General features: G+C 37.6%; 1 protein-coding gene across 1 annotated transcript in view; it reads right to left on the bottom strand.

Annotated features, from left to right (window-relative positions):
• LOC108502931 (collagen alpha-1(XIV) chain) overlaps nucleotides 1-22,957 on the bottom strand; it is a 79,775-nt gene extending 56,818 nt beyond the window's left edge. The window contains exons 1-13 of the mRNA XM_017826402.1: nucleotides 22,945-22,957; nucleotides 22,187-22,351; nucleotides 21,630-21,791; nucleotides 20,075-20,223; nucleotides 19,234-19,363; nucleotides 14,414-14,559; nucleotides 12,968-13,097; nucleotides 9,673-9,812; nucleotides 7,941-8,067; nucleotides 6,836-6,975; nucleotides 3,657-3,789; nucleotides 2,418-2,489; nucleotides 1,542-1,693 (exon numbers count right to left, since the gene is read on the bottom strand). Of these exons, the coding sequence (XP_017681891.1) occupies nucleotides 1,542-1,693; nucleotides 2,418-2,489; nucleotides 3,657-3,789; nucleotides 6,836-6,975; nucleotides 7,941-8,067; nucleotides 9,673-9,812; nucleotides 12,968-13,097; nucleotides 14,414-14,559; nucleotides 19,234-19,363; nucleotides 20,075-20,223; nucleotides 21,630-21,791; nucleotides 22,187-22,351; nucleotides 22,945-22,957 (1,659 nt within the window). The remainder of the gene's footprint in view (nucleotides 1-1,541; nucleotides 1,694-2,417; nucleotides 2,490-3,656; nucleotides 3,790-6,835; nucleotides 6,976-7,940; nucleotides 8,068-9,672; nucleotides 9,813-12,967; nucleotides 13,098-14,413; nucleotides 14,560-19,233; nucleotides 19,364-20,074; nucleotides 20,224-21,629; nucleotides 21,792-22,186; nucleotides 22,352-22,944) is intronic.
• Nucleotides 22,958-23,150: the final 193 nt, after the last annotated feature.

Genomic DNA, 23,150 nt, shown 5'->3' with positions numbered 1-23,150 from the left:
TCAATCACGTCTAATATCCTTCTGATAGCCACAATTTGAATACCTTTCCTACAGTTTTAATTTAATTTTAAATAACAGTCATTGAATACTGGAACAGAATGACATTTATACCATCCAACTGAACTCGAGAGCTGAAACAGTAAATCTGAGATCTGAATTTCAGAAATTTTGGGTTATTCTCAGAAGAACAGTACAATTTGTGCCATTACACTGTGCAAGTTTTCCACCATATTATATACTAACATATAGTCAAGGTAAATTCATAAAGCATGTTTCCCAGTCCAAAGGGACACCACTGCATTGAAAACTCATTTTCAGATTATAGTTGAAAGATGGCTAAAAAGTAAGTTTCCAGCAGGGTCTCATAAAAGATGAATGAAATCAAAATGTAAAAAACTGATTCATATTTTCCTAGAAAAAAGATATTCAACTAACTCCTTTTAATATTTTTATTGATATATTCTGATATAGGGCTAAAAATGTCAGCTGCTAGACATCAAAAAGAATAGCCCATATTTTTGACATAACTGTTATATCAACAGAAGTGAGTTCACATGGCAGACACAGAGGGAGAATGATGTGCAGAGTACTTTTGCATACTGAGCTATTTACTAAGAAAATAACCTTGAAAAATATACAACTTAATCTTTTAAATGTATCTACATAGAGCTACCCCAAAAATTTTATAACTTAGTTTTAGTGGAAACCAAGCACTGCAAAACTAATATTTCCCCAATTTAAAAATAATTTAAAGAGGCACTTAGTCTCACAGAATTCGGAAAGTATCTCAAAATTTGTGAAATCTTAAAATAATACAGCTAGGGCTTCTTGTTGGTTTGTTTGTTTGTGGGTTTGTTTGTTTGTTTGCTATATGCTCAAAAGAGTACCTGCAGGAATCTTCATTCTTTCAAATATTTTCCAAAGTCTAGATGACCAGAAGCTTTTTCTGTGCAGGACAACTTCAATTTTGACCATCACATGGTATTAGAAAAAGAGCAAATATTCTTAGGCGCTTAGGTTAAAAAGTGCTGTCCTTACTGTGACATGGACAGGTCAACTAGAAGTATGAAAACTCTGCATTTGAACTTTAATTACATTGCTTTAGCATAACATAAGACACTTCAGGAAGGAGTAAAACTGCTGAAGGAAAACCAAAATTACTTAGGACTGTCCTGTACAAATATTTAAGTGTCACTTAATTAAGAGAGAAAAAGGCCTAGGAATAAAAAATAAAATTAAACATAAAACGATAAAAACCAAACTTGTACAAATTTAAAAAATACAGGAAAAAGAGGGCAGCCAGCCTGTCTTTTAACTGTGACTTCATTAACCATCTGTGTGACTGGGCTCTGATCTTACATTTGACTGCTGTTGCCTGCAGTGCAGCAGGTGCTACACAATTAGAACTTTGAAGTTCAATCTCACAGTAATACCAAACACAGATCCTTTACTAATTGCAACAAAAGTGTCATATAAGAAGAGATCAAGTCTTAGCAATTATTAAACAAGCTTATGAAGGCAATTACAAAAGCCATACAGACCATTCTTACCGCTTCCTCAGAACGGTCACCCTTCGCAGTGAGATAGGTCACTCTGAACTGCTGGACACTATAATCTGAAATGTCCCACGTCACCCTCAGACTTGAGGTTGTTTCATCATCTATAACAAGGTTTCTGATTCCTGTTCGAAAAACTAAGTCCAAAAATATTTAATTAATATTTTCTCAACTCTATTTTTAGATTTGAAATAATTTAGATATTGTGCTAATTATCAACAAGTAGCTGCAAACTCTGCTGGAGTCATGGTGGGTCTGCAGGTCCTTCATGGGGCAAACCCATATACTTCAGTCATACTTGGGTTTAATAACATAAAAATTGTAAGCACTTATTCAAATAATAGTTATTCCATACTGCCATTAATATATATTATCCCATCTGCTTTGTTTATCTTACTCGGATTATGGAGCTTTAGAATAATCAAAACTACAACGCTTCAGAAGATAAATAATCCAGAAACATTATTCCTTAAAGGTCAGTCTAATTCCAGGGAAAAGAAACAGAACACCCAAAACTAAACAAAATTCTGAAGAGTTTCCAAGCTCATATTTATAAAGGGAAAGATAAATTCTATCTTAATTTTCCAAATTAATTTGTGTACTCCTACATAATACCACTGGTATCATTCAGAGTCCCTACACTTGTGATGGGTTGGCTCCTCATCCACACGTGGCAGGTGCAGGAAGTTGTCCACACACCGAAGGGTGGTGCAGGAGAAGTGGTGTCCCTTCCCATCAGAAACTGGGGTTATCAGCTCCTCAGCAGCATCACAGCTCTCTGCCCCCAGACCTAGTGGTGCCTTTGGGGAGCCTCAGTGCTCTGCACTCAGCATTTAAACTGCTGGCAGTTGCTCTGCTTACCTGCTGTGGTGGGCTCAGAGGTTGTGGCACTGGTAGTAGTCGCCGTGGAAGGCATTCTGGTAGAATTTGCAACTGAAAAACAGTACTCAGCTCACTAACAATTCAACAAGACATGGAAGTCACAGTATTTTTCTTGTATTTCTAACTATGACAATGAAACTATTTGCTCACACATACAAGTATTCCCCACGCTTCAGGCATTTCAGAGACTACAAGGGAATTATTCATTTAGGTTACTTTAGGCCCATATATTTGCAGGATTAGCACTTAGATCTACAGATAAGACATAATTATAAACTCTACAATTAAGTAACAATGCATATATTTTCCCAGATTTCTGGCTGAACTTCCACCTTGACCATTTATTAAGGTTGTCAGATTAATTAAATTGAAAGTTTTTTCAGAGTGTTTTATTTCTGTCCAAGTGAAAAACAGAAAGTACACTCAGCAACACTGGGCAACACTAGCATAATTTCAATGGGTAAGGGCTCTTGCTTAATAGAAGGTTCAAGATTAGGCCTGCTATTAAGTTACTAAAAATCAAATAAATTTTTGAACTTATTCATAAGAAATACAGCTGTTTACTTAACCAAGTCATTATCCATAAAAAGAGAATAGAACAATCTTCCTGAAATACTGGCCACTGTTTTGATTATAAACCATAAAATACACTGTACATGACTGTCAAATTTTATCTTTGTTACTGTCATATTAATGTCACAGGATGCCTATGTAAGCTGTTTTGGACCATTATTTCAGGCAAGAGCGAATTCACCAGTGAGTATAAATTACATAAATAAAAAAAGTAAAAAATTACATAAATAAAAAAGTAAAAAAATACTGAAAATTCCAAACATCTTAAGTGAACTTCCTGTAAATTATTTACTTTAAAACATTTAACACAAATCTCTTCCAAAATCTGATATATCTTCTCATAAGGAACCTTGTTCAAAGACTAAATATTGAAATGTAGGATGGAACAATATCTACCCAGTTCCAAAGGTTATTAATACCACAGGTCAGACAGAGAGCCAAACCACCATTTTGATTCAAAGCCATCTCCACATAATATTAAACAAGAAAAGCAAAAAATACAGTCAGCAAAGCCCTGGTGCTAAACCACCACATTCTTCAATATTATAGCTACCCAAAGCTAACCACATTTTATATATAAGCTATAAGCATCAAATCTAAATCACTTAAGCATCTTTAAAAATTACGATCAAGAGTTTGTCTTACATGTAGCTCCCAGAACAGCAACAACTTCACTTTCAGTTTCATCATCAAAAACTGCCAGCAAAGAAACTTCATATTCTGTGTCGGGCAACAAACCCTCTATAACGTGACTGTCTGCATCTCCATTTATGACAACCTAAGTAACACAGCAAGATTAAAGAACATCAGTTCTGCATTTGATTAATTTACATTAACTGACTAAAATGAAAGAAGGAAAATTAATTCGCCTTTAAAATAAATTATATCTACACTCAGATCTGCCCAAAAAATTTATTAGCCATATTGCAATAAAAAGTATCACAGAGTACATCTGGGAAAAAAACACTTAAGAATATTTTAAATGTATAGTCTCATGCTTTCACTCACAACTAACTAACTAATTGCTAAAGCTGAACATGTGCTTTTTTAAAAAAAAAAATTACTACAATTCAAAACAGTTATCAATTAAAGCAATATAAAAAGGTAGATTAACTTTCATTCACACCCATACCATTCAAGCACTGTTATGACAAATGCACTCAGCATCTCCACAGCCTTACAAAATGCTGTTTCTATACCAGAACTGTAATCCCAGTTATGATTCCACATTTCTGAACGCAACTTGAAAGAATATCTGCTGCAGACTTGGGGATTAGGAGAGATGTCCTGATGAGAAGTTTGCTATATGGTGTGAAGTGTTAAATAGTAATTTTCCTTATTTCTACCTTTGACAGCGGCAGAAGATTCACATGTGCAATGTTAACTGTAAGGAGAAGGTATCACTTCAGATTTTTTTGTATTTCATTTATTTTATTGGAAGATATCAACAGATGGGGAGGAGCTGGAGTGCAAGGGACTATAAAGCAGAATGCTTTAGGAGCCTGAGCAGTAATTCTGGTGAAATGGGCTGACCAGTTTTGGGAATAGTTTTTAGGTTATGCAGACAGATACTACAATAAAACAGCCTTTTTCTAGGTTAACACTGCCAAGTTTTTAAAGGTGGTCACTATATACACAATATCAAAGTTAGATTTATAACGAAAATCAAACAATAGATATGTGCTGCAATCTACCGCAGTGGTTAGCAGAAACAATGAATCCCACTTCATTCTTTTAACTACCACAGGAGATTTCCTGAGTTGGTCCTGGGGAAAAGGGACCCATAACACAATTTGAGATCAGACCTTCTCAACTCAAATACAAAAATCAAAAGCAGAAAGAAATGAGTTGGGGCCATGCCTTCTACAACTATCAAGTAATGAATCAGGCATCCCACGCTGCCCACTTTCTGGCACAGATTTTCTCAGGAAAATTTCAGAAACAAGCTTTGAGTGAAATTAGCTGTATACTAAGTAGATACAGGCAATGCCTTCCTTTTCAACTCCCCAGAGCCTCTAGTTGTGTATCAAATATTTATAAAATATCTATACATTGTTACTGTCTCACATTTAATTTTGGCATACTTTCTGAAGCATCACCCTCCACTCCCTGCCAATGTAGCCCACAAAAAACCATCACAAAGTGCTGAACTTTCAAGTGGGCAGGACAAAAACCGGAAAAAAGCACACAAGTATAACAGCATGCATTCTCTACTGTAAAGGTCACTCTTAAATTTATTCTGGCTTTTTAGTGCTAACACCCCACTGAACCCTCCTTACCCATCAGCAGTGTGGGTGAAGTGAACTGAGAGGTGTGTAATTCACCACCACCCCCTGACCCCACTCAGCTAATTGGCAAGTTGGGTCTTGGAATAAAGACAGAGGGAGTGCATGTTGTTTCTCTGCATGACTGATCACTTAGCTGGGAAAGAAGCTTAAAGAGCGAACAGCCCGGAGGTATTGTGCTATCCTAGACCTGACCCCATTAGAGAGGTCATGCAAGGAGAACAAGAAGGCAGCTTGGGCGTTTTTAATATTTCAACATGCTAAAATATTAGGGGCTCCAGCAGTTCATAGTGAATACAATGAAGAAGTGGAACCTTAGCAGTTCAAATATTTCTTAATAATTTATTCTCACACTCAAAGAACACAGATACCTTGAATTTCACTTTAAAAAGCACATGTCTTAAAGGGGTTCACTGGCAGCTACTCACTGGAACTTAAATAGAAACAAATCAGTTCATCTACTGCAGAAGAAAGTGCTAGAGAACGACCTATGTTCACTCACTCATCTGCCAACTCCTTCTTTTCCCTGCTCAATCCTCTAATTTCTTTCTTTCTTGCATGAATACCTCTCACTAGGTAAAAGGGAGGAAAGAATTAGGCTAAGTTAAATTTACAGAAAAAAATGACACATAATCTAAGCTAAATCGACTGCTTTCTGCCCTAATGGATGACAAAACAATGCATGAAACCTAGGGCCAGGTGGGAAATGTCATCTTTCCCCCTGAGTTCTGTACCCAGATAAACAGTTTGCAGATGTGGCCTCTTCTCACATTGCTGATGCCAAGAGAGCAAGATGTATGAGAGTCATTAAATACTGAGAAGTACAAAAGAAGCCAAAATGATGAGTAAATAAAGAAGGAAAGGGAAAGAGGAAATGAGGCAGACTATGAAAATTTGGGAAAGTGAGAGAAAGTGTCTGTCTTTTTCTATTTGGAAAAAGATAATAAAAAAGGAAAAGCTAAAGGGATGAAAAATCATTTAAAAATTCCATCGATGAAAAGGACACTATGGATGAGACACACAAGGGCTTAAAGCAAAAGATACAGCATGAGGGGGAAAAAGAGACAGAACTGTAAAAGAGGAATAAAGGAACAATATAATAAATTTACTGTCTGTAAACTTTTCCCTTTGTAACATTACATAACTAAGGCTTCACAGGCAACTTTACTGTGGCAAGTACATTAGACAAATTTTGAGCTTTATGCTACTCTTGCTCAGCTACTGCCACCCTTTTTACAGCAAAGTGAAGAACATGAACGTCTGAAAACTGAAGTGACATCAAACAACAATGCTAGTTCTGTGGCAGTTGGCACATTACAGATAAGACTGATCATTCACAAAAGATCTCTTCTTTCTTCACTTCCTCTTCAAAACGAAACTGGAATATTGGTTTGATTTTTGTTTAGAGAGCTTTGCAGAGGGGCAGATTTCTCTGTAAATCAGCTGGACATATTTAAATGGCAAAAGTTGCAGCACAGGTGTCATTAGAATGGAATTCGCTCTTCCTTTTCACCCCCTCAGAAAATTAAGGCAATTTACCTCTTCGGATTCCCCCCCATCCAAAGGAATCCATGCCAATCTGTAAAAAGCAATATTTGATGAGGTGGGCTTCCAGCTGACCCTAAAACTATCTGTTGATGCTTCATCAATTTCCAAATGCTGGGGAGCTGGAACTCTTTCTGCAAAATATTATACAAAAGAAAAGTGTGAGTAAATTATTCTCTGAGACTTCCATAGATGGCAATGTTAGACACATACCATTTTATTTGCAGTTTGTTAAAAAGAGTATAACATGAGAGGTAGGCAACAAAGGCACTAGAAAATTCTTTACACATTTACTTGTACTTAGGGAAGTGGGTCTGTAGTTTGGGAAGGGGAGTAGACTCTACCTATTCTAACTGGACAAACCTCCTTGTCCTCTCTTCACTGATGGAGTTGCATTCAACCCTCAGTCCTTTGCTCAGAGCTCTATGCACCATGCTCTTTCCTTCCATCTCAAAGCAAAGTCCCAATCTCTGCCCTTTTTGGACTCTGTGTCTATTTCCATTTGCACTTTGCATGTGAGTATCAACCTCTGTTCCATACCTATCTTGTTCCTTCCTCTTTCACCTCATCTTTCTCTTTCCTCCCTCAAAGTCTTTCTCTTCCCATTGTTATGTTGGAAAGCATTAATATTTGTCATCGGCTGTTTGTTTGATGCAGAACTACAGTTACAGAAACTATACCTATGCTACACAAACTACAGGAACCTTAAATGCCTTATATTTTCTCCTTTTGATGTAGTTCATCTGTATGTATATAAGGTTCTACCCTTTAGTGCCTAAATAGTTCACTGGTTAAACGTATGATTCAAAACTCATTAAACTTCAGCTGGAGATACAAATGCCATCACACTGAATAATGCTTCAGAATGCTGTGGAGATGTTTTCATGATGTCAAGAGATTACTCATGTGAGTAAAGAGGCAATTGACTCCACAATAAGGGAGTAAAGAAGCCAAAAACACCAATGAAAATAACAGAAAGTATTCCATATATCTGAATTCACAGCCAGAGACATTTGCTGTAACTAATCTTACTTTCCAATAACGTAAGAAAGTATAAAATTTCTTCTTGGAAAGCCTTCAAAAGCTCGGCAATACTTACTCGTGGTAAAGCTGCCAGTAAGCGGTTCAGATTGTCCTTCATCATACAGGGAGAAAATTGCAACAGTATACTCTGTAAGGGGTGCCAAACTTTTCAGAGTATGGGTTGAAACACGACCAACTTCCACCTAGAGAAAGCATAACTTGCAATAGATATTGACCACACAATACATTATCAGTGTGTGAAATTCTGCTGGGTAATAATCATACAGAAAGAGAATGTCATGTAATCAGTAGAGAAATTCTGTGAAACTATTAGCAACTCAGGGCCATAAGAGCTGACAAAATCAGTTAAAATAGATAAACTACAGAAAAGGAAAATTTTGCTTATGACAAACCATGGAAAAGGAAAATTCATACTTGGTAGCCTAACTCTAGCTAGCATCAGCACTGATGACTTTTTGAGCTATTAAATCCAATCCCTTATCACGGACAAAGACTGCATAAACCGTGACGTTTAACATTTGCCAAGAGACAACATGACAGTTACACCTGGTCTCTCTCCAGGATGCACTTAACTGACTCTGCCAGGGACATAAAGCTGTATAAACAGCTTATCAGTCCAACTATTCAGTGTCATGTAGCTCAGCACCACAGAGGAAGTGCTACCAATGCAGAGCAAACAAAAAAATGCCACCTGCTCTTTGAACAGACGCAAAGGAAAAGTGAACTGAACATTCACTTGCAATAAAAAGCATAAGTATCGGGAGCATGAGAAGTTCAAATACCACTGTGAGGAGTACAATCAGGCATATTATCTATATTAAGGGTAATCAATAGGAAGAGGTCAAATGATTTCTAATTTAAGTTTTAAGGGACCTAGAAGACACAAAAGACACAAAACATTGCACTGGTATGCTCCCTTCCAAAGCTGGCAACTGTTTCTTCAGGTTCAATACAAATATTCCATCTCATATGGATGAAAGGCCAGATATGTCCCAAAAGAAACATAATCACAGATAACTACTATTAAAGACTTTTTTTTTTTTGAGGCCTAAGTTATCCATGACAACTTATTTTGTAAGGGATCTGGACTGTTTTCATAATCAAACTCACTCTTTAAAATTTCTGTATTTTTTCAGATTTCTGCATTAATATTTCTGTATTAATCATTCCACCACATTTTTCATTGTATCACAGAATTTATGCTGCTAAAAGGTATTATAAAACACCTTCAATAACAAGTCATAACTAAATACTGCATAAGCAAATTATTAAACGCAAGAGTGTAAGTTAGAACAACTTGGTATCATCTCAGCACTCTGTTCAAGTCAAATCCTTTTTCTAGGAAGAGAGTTTTCAATATATAATTAGAGCAATAAATGTTAAGGAAATGTGATGAAGCCTTCAGTCTTTTTGAATAAGCTTGAGTCCATGACATGATACATCAAAAGACTTATCATCTGAACTGAACCAAGAATAAATATTTGCATACCATACATTTAGTCAAGATCATGCTCGTACAGACCATTGTTCACTTGAGTAGTTTCCTTCAGTAGTGCCCCAGCAAATGACTGTTCTGATATGTAAGAAGTTCAGAGTACTGTCCCCCACAAACACATATATCCAATACCAACAAACTCTTCTTTGCACCAAGTTGCAGAATTCTCTAGCGAATCTTTTTTTACAGCTTGCAAGCTTGTAATTTTTGTTTATAAACATTATCCTTAATAATTACAGAAGTCTGGGGAGGTTTGAGATTGGTTAAGGAAAAAGAGGTGCTAATAATTTACCTCATTGGTTTCTGTTCCGTCTGTTTTAACATACATGATGCGATAGCCATTTACATTTTTGGAAGCAGGATCCCATGTTAGCTTAGCACTACTATGTCCAACGTCAGAAAATCTCAAATTTGCTGGTGGACTTAGAGGCACTTGAAATGAAAAGAGATAAAACCATGAAAGTGATTCCAAGTTTTAGCTGTGTCTTGAAAATAAATAATACATTTTCCATTCAAAAGTTTTTATCACTAATATTCCTATTAAAAGACCTACATCAACAGAGATATAAAAGTACTTAAAGGCAGGTAAAATGGCTTAGCTCTTCATTGGCACAGAACTTTCAGTTTTGCTGAATGCATCTCAATTAATACTGAAAAACAAAGAAATTACGCAATTGTTCATTGCAGATATCACACCAAGACCTAGCTTACACAAAGCTTGCAATAAATTTGTGTTAGTATTTGTGAATTAAGTTAATTCAACTAGATCTTTACCCTATATGCATTTGTTTTTTATGTGTATCCCAGAAAAAATATTTCTTGACCGTAGTATATTGGCAAAAAACTTTCTGAATCCTAAAAGTTCCTGACATAAAAGTAAGTTTGTCCAAAAAGTATAACTAGCTCAGAAGATTTCCAAACATGCTATTTTTTTACCTTTACTTGATCTTTTCTCTTTTACTACAGAAAGAAGCTGTTTCCTGACAGCAACCCCAGTCAAAGCCATATTTATCTACTATTTATTCCTTGACTGTCATGGGTTGAAGGAAAATGAGGTCATGCAAGAGAAAGTCTCAGATTTCACCCACTTTTCTGTCACACCACAGAAAGCAATTTGTGCTGTCTGTTACTCTCAGCAGTAGGTTCTGTATTAGCCCAACATCTGCTACTTTCCTCTGAATTGTGAAACGTCTCCCTATCCATCCTGCCTTCACACACACACTCCTCTCCAATCCATGTGGACAGATAAATATCAGCACTTCAGAAGCTGCTTCCCTCACACAAGAGCACATGGGAAAAAGCACAGATTTTAAACCCCTCATATATTATGTGGGATCTTTAGCCATGTATCAATTCAAAATCTGCAACCAGCCAAGGAACAGTCAACTTGGCTCTGAGAATAGAGAAGACGGGAACACATTGGAATTGTACTAAATGGGTTTGCCACACATTCTGAGTCTAGTGAAGGGAGTATCACGTGCTGGCTTTCCTTTCTACTTTCTGTCAGTTGTAGAATGCATTTCACTCCACCATCCAGGTCATACAACAAAATGCTTCAGTCTCAGCTCTTTTTTGAGCAATGTCTCCTGACGACATTGCTCTCAATCAGACAGGCAGTCCTGATGCCAGACTTACGTGATATTTACAGTGAGTCTTGGATGAATCCTGGCCCCAAAATGAAATTACGCCCCAGAAGGAGCTTGATGATCATGTCTCTGTTTGGCATGGCGAAAGGTTTTGCTACAGTAACCAAGATGATACAGTGTGTAGAATATTATTTACTAAATACAGATTATCAGATACTACACGTAATACTACAGCAAATTTGGCAGATCGCTCTTCAGGCAGATATAAACTCCAGGAAGAAAATACTAAGAAGCCTATTCAGAAGTTGTAAGCCAGAAATAACCACTGAAAGAAAAAAAAAACTAATAAAAAAAAAAAAAAAAGTAGCTTAAATCAGAATACAGACAGTGAAGATATTAGTGTTGAACACTGACATATGTGATCACCAAGAGCTTTCTTCCTCCTAGATTGCCTCGCTGCCTGATCCATCAAATCCTGTTAGCAGAGAGCTTAATTGAATAGCTGTATAGGAAAGAATCAATCTTTTTTCATATTACAGTGCTAAAGACCAGAGATGGCTGCATTTTGTCAGTCTAAAAATAAATGAAGATTGCAGAGTAGTTAGGGTTTCTTTTTTATTCTGGTCTGGTAGCAGCAGTAATATGATGGGCTGACTAATATATGTTACTAGCTTCTGTGATCAGACAGCGGCCAGGAAACCTCAGTTTGTGCCAAAGTATCTGGAATTTGTATGTGATCTTCCATCCAATGTGTTAGTCAGGTTTAGTGCTGTGCAGTCTCCAAGATCATATGGTATGAAGTGAATTCAGGCTGGCACAGTCATAAACTACATAAACTACTGTTTAGGAGAAATGAAAACCAGATATTGAGCAGATATCAACCAAAAGCCAGAGTGGGGGGTGCAGGCATGGAGACGTGTGTGAGACAAGGAGTGCGACACAAAGAGAGGGAGAAAGGGACAGAGCCAAAAATTCGATCTTCCAGCAGGGAATCCTCTACACTCATTTCAAGTCCACAAACGTGCCCAGGTTGCATTAATTCACTATTGACACTTGTCTGTCTACAAATGACCTACTAGAGAAGACCCAGCAAACACCATTCCTAGAGCTCCTTCCCCTATTGCTTGCTGATCTTACAAGCAATTGCTCTGGGCTTTCCTTTTCTTAGCATTCACATGCCCGAACTTCTCTCACCTATTAAATGCAAGTCACTTTCACACTGCCCAAGTCACTCATACCAGGAGTACAAAACAAGAGGATGCACTCACTCCGCTGCTGGGAGCAACACAAATGTCACTGAATGCAGTCCCAGAAATAGCCCAGCAGCAGCACAATCACTTATTTTCAAATCCTTTGTCTTCCAAATGCTAAGGCTTTTTAGGGAGTTGACATAAAGGGCTGTGTACAGACTGCAGAGGACAGAATTTAGCTGGCAAAATTCTTGCTGCTTATTAAAAACACATCATCTATCATGAGTGCACAGGCACTTTCCAACCCTTTGTTAACCAGATGTTGGGCAGCAGGGGTTGGACAGAAATCTTGTCTTTGCTTCTTTTCTGTCTGTACTACTACTGAGCCAGAGCAATTACTTTCTCCTTCTGAGCAGGCTCCCCCACACACCTGGTTCTCTAGCTACAGGAGGCTAAACAGAGCAATCTCAATTTAGAGCCAATCAATTTAGAGCTATGTGATGACCTTCAATCACCGTCAGCAAGTTTGGAAAACTGTCAGTAATTCCACCAAGATCAGCATGGGCAACCGTAGTACCACTACCAACAAGAGAGACAAGTTCACAATCCTGTTGCAAAAACAAGCTGTTTTGTAGAAATCCTCAGCCTCTGTAAATTAAGCATTCACTCAGAGAAACTGAAGTACAGTTAAGAGCCCAATGGACTATTCTAGTCAGATTTTAAAATCAAATGCCTGGTCTAATATGTTCAGAGACTGTTTGGAAGGTCTGTTAACACTGAACTGATAGATATATAGATATGTGCTACCTACATGTAGTTTCTTGTCCTGTAAGGGGATCACTGGCTTCTTCTCCGAACATGGCATAAACTGTGACTGTATATTCTGTATTTGGCAACAGTCCATCCAGTTCAAGATCTGTTGAGGCCTCCCCAATTTTTATCTAAAAACCCCATGAAAAAAAGACACATTATTTCTGAAACAGTTCATAATAGGGAAGAATACTAATTACACACTTGAAATTAGATATGTGATCAAATGCTCTGCTGAGCGTTTGTCTGATACTGTGTCTGCAGTACTTTGCTCAAGATTTGGGGATATTGCACAGTAATTGAAACATCAAAATTGTCAAAAAGCCAAACACATAGGTAAGAGGGCTTTAAAAGTCACTACTCATACTAGCAATAACGAAATTGCTAGTTCTCCACAACTAAGGCCTTTTCATTTCCAGCTACCTTTTGTTTCATCTTCGGTCACAGATCTGAAAATCACATGAAATCACTGGAGGAGCTGATTGCCATTCCCACTGAGGCTCAGATTTGTTGCTGTTTGAGGTGTGCATCATTTTCCTTCTCCACCTTTCACAAAGAGCCATATGGACTGACTGTATTTATTTCTTTAAGGTAAAGCTTAGGCCTCCTGAACCACCTAGTTCTCAGGGAGGCCCCATTTTTAACAGAATACAGTGCTCGCAGCCACTCATTTATCAGACAGCACAAGTCTATACCGGCTTTCAGTAGCTTCCTGCACTGAAAGCTCACATGCCCCTGCATGCTTTTGAGTGTTTTTGCTTGAATGCAGATGTTGTACATAACCTTAATTATACATACGGAAACTTGAGCATAAAAACTTTAAAATCCTAGATCAGAAGTTCCGTTGGAACTATGCTAGCAACTTTAGAAAAGTCTATTGGTTTTACTATTTTAGTGACAAAAGACTAGACTTTGCCCTGTCCCACCTTCTTTTCCTTCTAAATAATGTGTTCTAAAATCACTTTTGATGGAAGGCATTATTTTTAAATTTAAAAGTAAAGGCTGAACAGAACTAAAAGAAAAAAACAATGAAGGTCAGACCTACAAATGGTATTTACATTTAAAGGCCCTGATGAGAACAAAGGCTAAAGTTCATATTCTTCAGATAGCACACTTAAAAATATCTTAGTTTTACTTTATTTTCTTTCTCCCTTTGAGTGTTAGTCTTATACAATGATCACAGTATCATCTCATACATAATTTCAAAAGGATCACTTAAATTCAGTTGAAGTTGTTGCATTTTTATGACAACGACATATAAAAATAACCAATTGGCACTTGCACTTTATTCATAGTCTGTAACATATACAGTATTTGATGTAGTCATGGAAAAAAACTGCAAAGTATTTGCTGATCAAGTTGGAGGTTAAAGGACACGTACTAGTTTATTCTTTAAAAGACTGATTTTTTTAATAACTGCTATACAAATGAAAGCACAATACATCACCTCTTTCTCATCTGCTGCCAATCCTTCTGTGAGGGGAGCATATAGGATCATGTAACCTGTGGCACCCGCTACTCCGTTCCACTTCACTCTCATGCTGCTCTGCGACACATCATACAATTGCAGATCCGATGCCATTGGCAAGGCGACTACAGTGGAACAAGAGAGAGTCAATTCAGTTGTCTCACTTGAACAACCAGCTATTATTCAAAGAGTTTATTTTACCCCAGGAAACACAAAGGAATACAGCTATCTCCACGCATGGAAGTACTGTCTGTATGCTACAACTATGAAGAGATGATTGGTACATAAGAGATCGCAGAACTAGACAAACAAGGAAATTATGACCTAAACCAATTCTAATGCCAGGGAAGAGCTATGCCTTAGAAAGCATTTCAGCTACTTGTCCTAAATGGCTCTGAATACTTCCAGTAGGAGGATTGCTGTTCTTTGAGCACCAAATTGCACCAATTGCTCTGTTCTGATCTCACCCATCCTTCTCCCTGATCTGAAGGAGGATTACCAATCGCTGTTGAAGAATATGCAGGGTTGCTATTAGGAACCAGTAGCATTTTTAAGGGATGGCTCTTGCTAGGAATAGTTCCCAAGCCAGAGTATGGGTGTGACAGCCACGAGGTACAAAACCCTGGAGAAAATCCGGGATGAGCACATTGCACATGTCAAAATATTTAGACTATAAACTGTTGCATGTTTAAAGCCTGGACTGTCCAAACTGGCTCCCAGGCCTGTGTCAGTGGGATAATGCAAATATGGGCAAGATCATCCATTGCAAATCATGGTGAATAATAACCTGGCAAGTGAGAGCAGGCTGAGTGAAATTCAACCAATATTAGGAGGTTTACTTGTGAATTTAAGGCGCTGATACCAGAACATAGCACCAATCTGGGTTCCTGAATATTTATTTGCATTTCTGTAACTCTTTAGAGTAGCATTTTGCACTTCCCTGTTGTCCTCACTTTCTTCCTCTCACAAAATAACATCCCAAGGTCTCTTAACTGCTGTTACAACATTTACAGATCCCACCAAAATATCCAGTCACTGGAGAGATATGAGGGAACTTTGACTTCTCTTTTGGAAATTCTAAGTCCCTAAAATGACTGAAAGGGTCTGAAAAAAACAGAGGGCTATTGCTAACTGATATCAAGCCTTTAATATTAGGAACTCAGAGAGACCATAATAAGCTGGATGTTAAGCTGCTATTAAGCTCTTCTTTGTATACTTCTGAAGAATCTGATCTGCAAACAAAGATTCAGCAACAAATTCTAACTACAATCACAGAGCTTCGCTAATCTCCTTGTCCAAACAAAAACTGCACCCTGTCTAGCTGATTTCTCCAAGAAATAGTTTATCCCTTACACTGTGTTCAACAAGCTCTAACAGAGCTCTTAACTCCCCATGTACAACACCAGGCTAGCCTCTTGTTCATTGAGGCCGTTCACTCAGTCTGTAAGTGGTGGCAGAACTTCAACCTACGCCTCTCTTTAGGTTTCTATTTCCAGGTTACCCATCTGCACTTCCAAACCTTTAATAACCTACCTCCATCCTATTTAAATCCTTGTTCTTGTGTTGATTTATATTCTTATGAATTCCCACAGCTCCTCTCATTACAGGGAGAAACTACCCATGAATATTTTCAAGTGTACTTCACACTCTTTGCTCAGAGCTTCATTCAGATCTCTGATACTTACAGCAAGAAACTACATCTTGAGATATCCTGAAGGTACTTGGTTCCACAGTGTCTCATTCCTACTCAAACTGCCCCAGAATCAGAGAGAGTATCCATCACCTGTCCTTTTCCTTATTTTGATTCTAAAAATCCATAAGAAAAATATTTCCTAACTTGTGACTTGTATTTTATCTCTCAACAGGAACTGGAAGATACCCTGGCAATAGAAATATTAGATAATATATCTAGATAATAATAGATTAATGAAGAGGTGAATGGAAATAAAACATGGTATTTTCTACTGGAATTTTCAGTTGAGGAGTTCAGAATCTCAAAAATGAATATATAGTAGATAATGCTGGTTTAGTTTATTCCAGTTGTTTTTAGTCAGTTTAATTTACCCATGTTACTAGAATAAACCAGGTAAAATATATATTTGCAGTAAAATGAAAACTTGAATGGATTTCATATTTATTTCAAGTTAGAAGCAACCATTAAAGTCACAAAACATTCTAATTATCTGTACATTATGCATATACATACATCTGTTTAGATACCTGTAAACCATTTTCAGTGTTCTATATGAACACAAATGCAATTGGTGACTACTTTCATCAGTCAGTATCTCACACAAAGGCAGGAATGTAAAGTACAATTTTCCATAATTCTCCATTAGGATAGTAAAAAATACTTCAAAACTGCAGATATTTTAGCATGTGGAGTGATTAATACTTGCACATGTCAGACTATTACTTCCAACACACTATCAAAGACAGATGTATAAATTGCTTGATGCTGCATGACCCTGGGGTGTGATTTGATCACATCTCAGAAAGTCAGCAGGACTGGGCTCCGTCAGAACTTGACTGGGTGACTTCAAAGGAATTCCAGGTGCAGTACAAAACAATCCTGTTGGCTCAGTATGTGACTGCTCCCTCTGCCTCAATAAATTAAACAGGTCCTAACATTGTGTTGTGGGGTGTAATATGGCTGGAGATGACATTTTGGGAGACTGAGACCAATTGAGAAGTCTCAAATAATTTTATATTATTATGTTTTATTTTCAGATCGCAAAGATCTGCACTGACACAGAATCAAATAACCATTTAGTATGAAAGTCACCTCTGGAGATCATCTGGTCTAACTAACTTTCCTGTTCAGTCAGAGTCAGCTAAAGCAGGTTGCTCAGAACCTTTTCTAGCTGGGTTTTAAATATCTCCAGAGATGCAGATTCCACAACCTCTCTGGACAACCTATTCCACTGTTTGACCACTATCACAATAAAGCTGTATATTCTCCTGTTCAAATTTAATTTCATGGTTTTTTAATTTGTGCTTATTGGCTCTTGTCCTATTAGTGGGCATCACTGAGAAGCATCTGGCTCACTCTTCTTCATTCCCTTGCATCAGGGATTTGACATAATTGGTGAGATCACCTGGGCCTTCTCTTCCCAAACTGAACAGTCCAGCTGTGTCAGATTCTTCTCCTACAAAAGATGTGCCTATCCCTTAATCATTGTGGACTTTCACTGGAGTCACTACAGTAAGTCCACATGTTTCTTGCACTGGGGAACATGGCACAAGACCCAGCATCCAGCTATGGTCTCCTCAGTGCTGAGCAGAGGGCAAGAATCACCTCCCCCAACCTGGTGACAATCATTTTCTAATGAAAATGATTCACTTTCAATCATGATCCAGAAGGCTCTGGCCTTCTTTGTGACAAGGGTGCTTTGCTGATTCACAGTCAACTTGTTGTTTACCATGACCCCAGGTCCTTCTCTGAAGAGCTGCCTTCCAGCTGGTCATCCCTCCATGTGTACTGACACATGGGGTTGTTGCTCCCCAGGGCAGGACTTTGCACTTCCCTTTGTTGAACTACATAAGGCTAAATTTGTTTTCCTCTTCACATCGCTTGCCAGATTCATCTCCAAGTTGGCCCCGGTTTTCCTATACTTATCCCTGCAAGACCAGACAGCAGCTCTGTACTTCTGTGTCATCTGCCTATTCTTCCATCTCTTATAAACTTCCTTTTATGTCTGAGCTCTGTTAAGAGTTTCTTGATTATCCATGCTGGTCTCCAGACACCTTTGGTTGATTACCTACTTGTTAGTAGGGACCTTTCTTGACCTTGTAGGATGCGATCTTTGGGTATCAAGCTGCTCGTCTGGATCCCTCTTCTCTCCAGGGCCATATCCCTTCAGCTTCTTCCCAGCACATCTCTGAAGACACTAAAGACTGCTATCCTGAAATCCAGAATTGTGGTCCTCCTTTTTAAACTCCTCCCTCCTCTTAGAATCCTGAATTCTACCATCTCATGATCATTACAGTCAAGGCTACCTGTGACTTTAACATCCTCCTCCCCACATCAGTTCTTCCTTGTTTCTAAGTACCAGCTACAGCAGAGCACCTTCCCTTGTTAGCATCTTGACCAATTGTGTCAGGAAGTTGTTGTCAAAGCACTCTAGAAGTCTTATAGATTCCTTTAGCCCTGTGCTGATCTTCCAGCAGGTATCAGCTATTAATACATCCCATATGGACATAAGTCCACATATGGACTTCCAGTCTCCTAGTCTGAACTCTAAAGTTCCTCTTTACTTCCCTTCCTAGTATCTGTAATATTTTCTAAAAAAAGTAACTGCATTTTGTATACAAATACCCAAAACTGTAAATGTATTGTCTTACAATATCCCAAATCACCATTTTACAGACAGAAAATAATTGAATCATTGATGAAGAAATGTACAGAAATCTTTGAAAATCTTTGGAAATCACATGCAGGTATTTCTGGTCCCACCTAATCCTCCCCTCACAAGATCATCTTCAGCCACAAACCTACTTCATAAAGTTTGGCTCCACACCCAACACACAGGAATGTTCCAATTTAGGGTTCAATACAATTGACTTCCAAGTTCATCCCAGAGGTAAAAACTTTCTCAGTGTTTAAATATTCACAGAGAATTTGGACTTAGGAACTTAGCCCAGAATTAATTCAAACTAAAATTAATTTAAAGCAAATGCACTAAAATAAGCTAAATTGAAAAAGACTCCCTTCTGTATTTCTTTTTCAAAAAGACTAACACACAGTTTGATAAAATGCAGACAGTCAAATCTGCAACAAAGATGCTAAAGATACTTACGTGTAGTTTCTGTTCCACGGAGGCCCTCACTAGCAGCATTTGAGTATATGGCAAATACAGCTATCTGGTATTCAGTTAAAGACATCAGGTTTTTCAGAACTGCTGTTGATACGCTTCCATCTACTACAACCTGTTTAAAAGAAAATTTCACTAAATATGCATTAAGCAAACTAACTGTATTATCCTCAAATCAATCAATTCCTCTTTCAGGCAATTTTTACATTGGCATTTCTAGTAAAAAGGAAAAAAGGAGACAAAATATAATCTTAGTTCAATCCCTTTGCTCTTTGCCATTCCACTCAATTTTATAAGCTGTCAGATAAAGCAAGAAACTTGTTCCACTGCATTTTTCCCTGTCTCCAGAATGCTCAAGTCCTACTCAAATAATCACCTCTCTCCAAATTTTGCATGACAAATTGTAAATGTCCCAAAATGTACACACATATCATCTTCTTTTATGAATAATTATTTTCTTAGAACTGAAAATCTGCCTTGCCATCAACTCCTACCTCTTCTGTTCTTGTAAACAGATGGGTGCAGGAGGAAACTACAGAACTGGTTTAAGTAACTGTACGTGTAAGAAAAATGTGAAGATTTTACCCCATCCCCTGAAAGCTTATTTTTACACTTTACTCCTTTACTTTACATTGTAGACAGAAAAGCAGCCTAGCTACTACCTAACCTTCATCACCATCCAGTGCGATCAATCTCCTTTCTGTAGTGGGCTTCAGAGCCCACACAAGAAATTTCAGGGTAGATTTAAAATAAGACCATGGATCTCCTGTCTGGTTACTTGCTGCTGTTGCATTAAAAATTTCTGGGAAGCTTTTCCTCCTGTTACCTCTTCTGGTGGTCCTCCTCGAGTAGGATAGTACACAACCCTGTATTTTTCCACTTTGCCTGGTGCATGGGTCCAGCTAACCCGGAATCCTCTAGCTGTTACCTCTGATGTGACCAAATCCGAAGGAGCCCCAAGTGAAGCAATTGTTCCTAGGTTTGAGACAACAAAATTTTTTTTATTCCCTTCTGCATAATGATTATTTGGTTTGTTGTATTTGCTGAAGCTCTAAAGATCATTCCTCATCAGTAGTGTGGCTACTACACACTCATTTAGGTTATTTTCAAGGAAACAAATAAGTCATAATGAGTACTGCACGTGGAGTTTCACCGGGACTAAGCTTCCCCGGTCTTTCATAAACCTTTAAATGAAAAAGACAAAACACAAAACTAAGCCTTCCTGTCCTTCCTCACATCACTTTATCAAAACCCTTCTTTCTGGTTTGTTTTTTTTGTTCTAGGTTGCTTTCTTCCCAGTTACGAAAAACATAGAAGTACGTATGTGATCTTGTGATCTCCTGTGCTCCTCTGAGGATGGAATCTGATATGCTGTCTGTCAGCCAACTGAAGAGATGCAGTGAACAGTCATCTTCTCTGGCAATAATTCCTTTCCACAAAGATGTCTCATCTCTCTATGGTTTTTTCATCCTCTCCCTCTCAATTTCTCAACTGACTACTCCCTCTACAAGACACAGCTAGTGTTCTGTATTTCTTCCAGTTTTCAGGTGAATAAAAGAGCAAAAAGATGGAATGAAGCCTTACTAACACACACTTCTTCATAGCACAGGTAGAAATATCTGTGAAAGACAGACTTCCTTACTGATATATATTTCCAGCTTACTGAAAAATCACTCAGCATTTCTCTGATATTAAGGAATCAGAAACCAAGAACACAAACAAAATCCACTGGAGCCTTTCAGAAAGAATTTCCTCACGTAGAACTGTTTCTCTGGTAAATTGCAACATTTTTGCATGGCCATTTCTTTTGTTCAGAAAAGCAAAAAAAACTGTAGTCAGCGGAAACTTTTTCATGTAAGAACAATTTTCTTCACCACCATCTTTTCTTGTGTGCTGAAATATATTTTTTGTGTGTTAAAAAAGAGAAAACAAGCTGTCATCAGGAAGGGACAAAGCAATCTAAATAGCTGAAACTTCTGAAAACTTATGAGATAATAAAACCAGTAAGTTAGGAGATGGAAAACACAGCACAAATGTAACAATTCCATGTGCAGCTGTTAAACTAATTTATCCCCAGATCTGTGTATAATAAAAAGAATTTCCTTACCCACCACTTTGAAATAATTACAGCAGAATGAATTTTTGTATTTTTTGGTACTACCAAATACCATAATATTTACTACTATCAAAGACAGAGAGCAAAAGATCACAGATATCAAAGCAAGAATAAAACATATCTAGGAAGATAACTTCTCTGACAATGCACCTTCTCGCAAGCAACAGAATATACAGCATGACTTAAGAGCCAGAAGCCAGCCTAGAGCTTAGACTTGTAGCCCTGAGTTCATCGTAAGTTACGTTATGTTTTGTTTCTTATTCACCTTTGATTTCCTTTTCCTGTTCCTCTACTCGTGAGCACACTGTTCTGGTAAGACCTTCAACAATGGTATGCATGAAGTTAAAGTCAGCCACGTTGTAGACGTGTGTGCTGTCAGGTTCAGAAGCAATCTCTTTGAGTTCATTTATATCTGCATTCTTTACACCTTTTATCGGAAAGAAAAATGAAGATATTCGCAATGAAAAAGAAAAAATTTTGTATACACGGGGATTGTTAATAAAAACTTATTAATATCCAGTTCTATTCATTTTAATGACCAACTGCAGATTGTTCTGTTGTTAAGATGTTAATTCAAGACTTCCATTTCTGCCAGCACAAGTGGCATCTTTTCAGCTGTCTCCTGATAATGTAGCATCCATATATACTGCTAAATTCCAATTATAGCAGCAATGAATTGGAGAACGTATTAAAATATATAAATTAACAATGATACTTACTTGATACAGACAGAAAAGAACAGTTCTTTAAATTAGAGAGCAACAGATACAAATACACCAGGGTATAATGGGACACAATATATGGATATGGCAGAATACACACCAATAGCAAACAGCTCAATGCCAGCGTCTCGGAGGTTTTTAGCAGGAGGGATAACATCATCTTGGGACTTCCCATCAGTGATCAGTATCCCAATTTTAGATACTCCAGGTCTTGCACCTGCTTCTGGCTTAAAGCTGTTTTCCAAAATGTAAGTTAATGCAAGACCTAAAACAGAAAATATTTTTAAAGACTTTAAGAGGTGAAAATGTCCATTAATTTTGCTAATATCACAGTGTTTGTTTTTCCACTCAATTTAAAAATTGAGAAACCTTTTGATGAAGAATAAGTATAAAAGAAGAATTTATTTACTGAAAGATTAAATTCCAACAAGGAGCCTAAACTACAAAGAAGATGACATTTATTTTTAATAGGCAGTTGATCAATCAATGTACTTCAAACTGGCTATGGAAACCTAAATTGATCTTCCTGCAAATGCATCATCTTTTTTTTCTTACTCTACCAGGCTAGAACAGGAAGTTCCCTCTCCTTCTACCTATAAGCTATATGTGCTTATATGAAAGCACATGCTCTGAATAGCTTAGTAAATCCCCATGATACAGACAATCTTAACTTTTGTTTGTTTGTTTGTTCCTTCTGATTTAAAAGCTGAAGAAGAGCTTTATTTAAGCTTAGGGAGAATCTGATTTTAATAAATGCTAATTATTTAAAGGGAAAGAAGAACAACTCCAGGACATGTCACAATGAGCTCCTATCTCAAAACTCTCTTAAGTCTCCCACAGCAAAGGTTCCTAACTCACTTTCTTCTAACATCCACATAAAATAATCATGATAATTTACTACTTCCTACCACACAGTCCCGGGCAGATGGAGCTCGTTAGCCTTGTAAGGCAATCCATCTAAGAGAAGGTCACTCTAAACAAACCTACGTCCTGGGGACCTCACTGCCACTGTCCAAGCTTGCTCGGCTCCGGCAGATGAACCTCAGGATTAAAGGGTGGGCTCA

Source organism: Lepidothrix coronata, unplaced genomic scaffold (genome assembly GCF_001604755.1).
Source record: "Lepidothrix coronata isolate B3197 unplaced genomic scaffold, Lepidothrix_coronata-1.0 Scaffold126, whole genome shotgun sequence".
Taxonomy (NCBI): Eukaryota; Metazoa; Chordata; class Aves; order Passeriformes; family Pipridae; genus Lepidothrix; species Lepidothrix coronata.
This window is presented reverse-complemented; position numbering and strand designations above follow the sequence as displayed.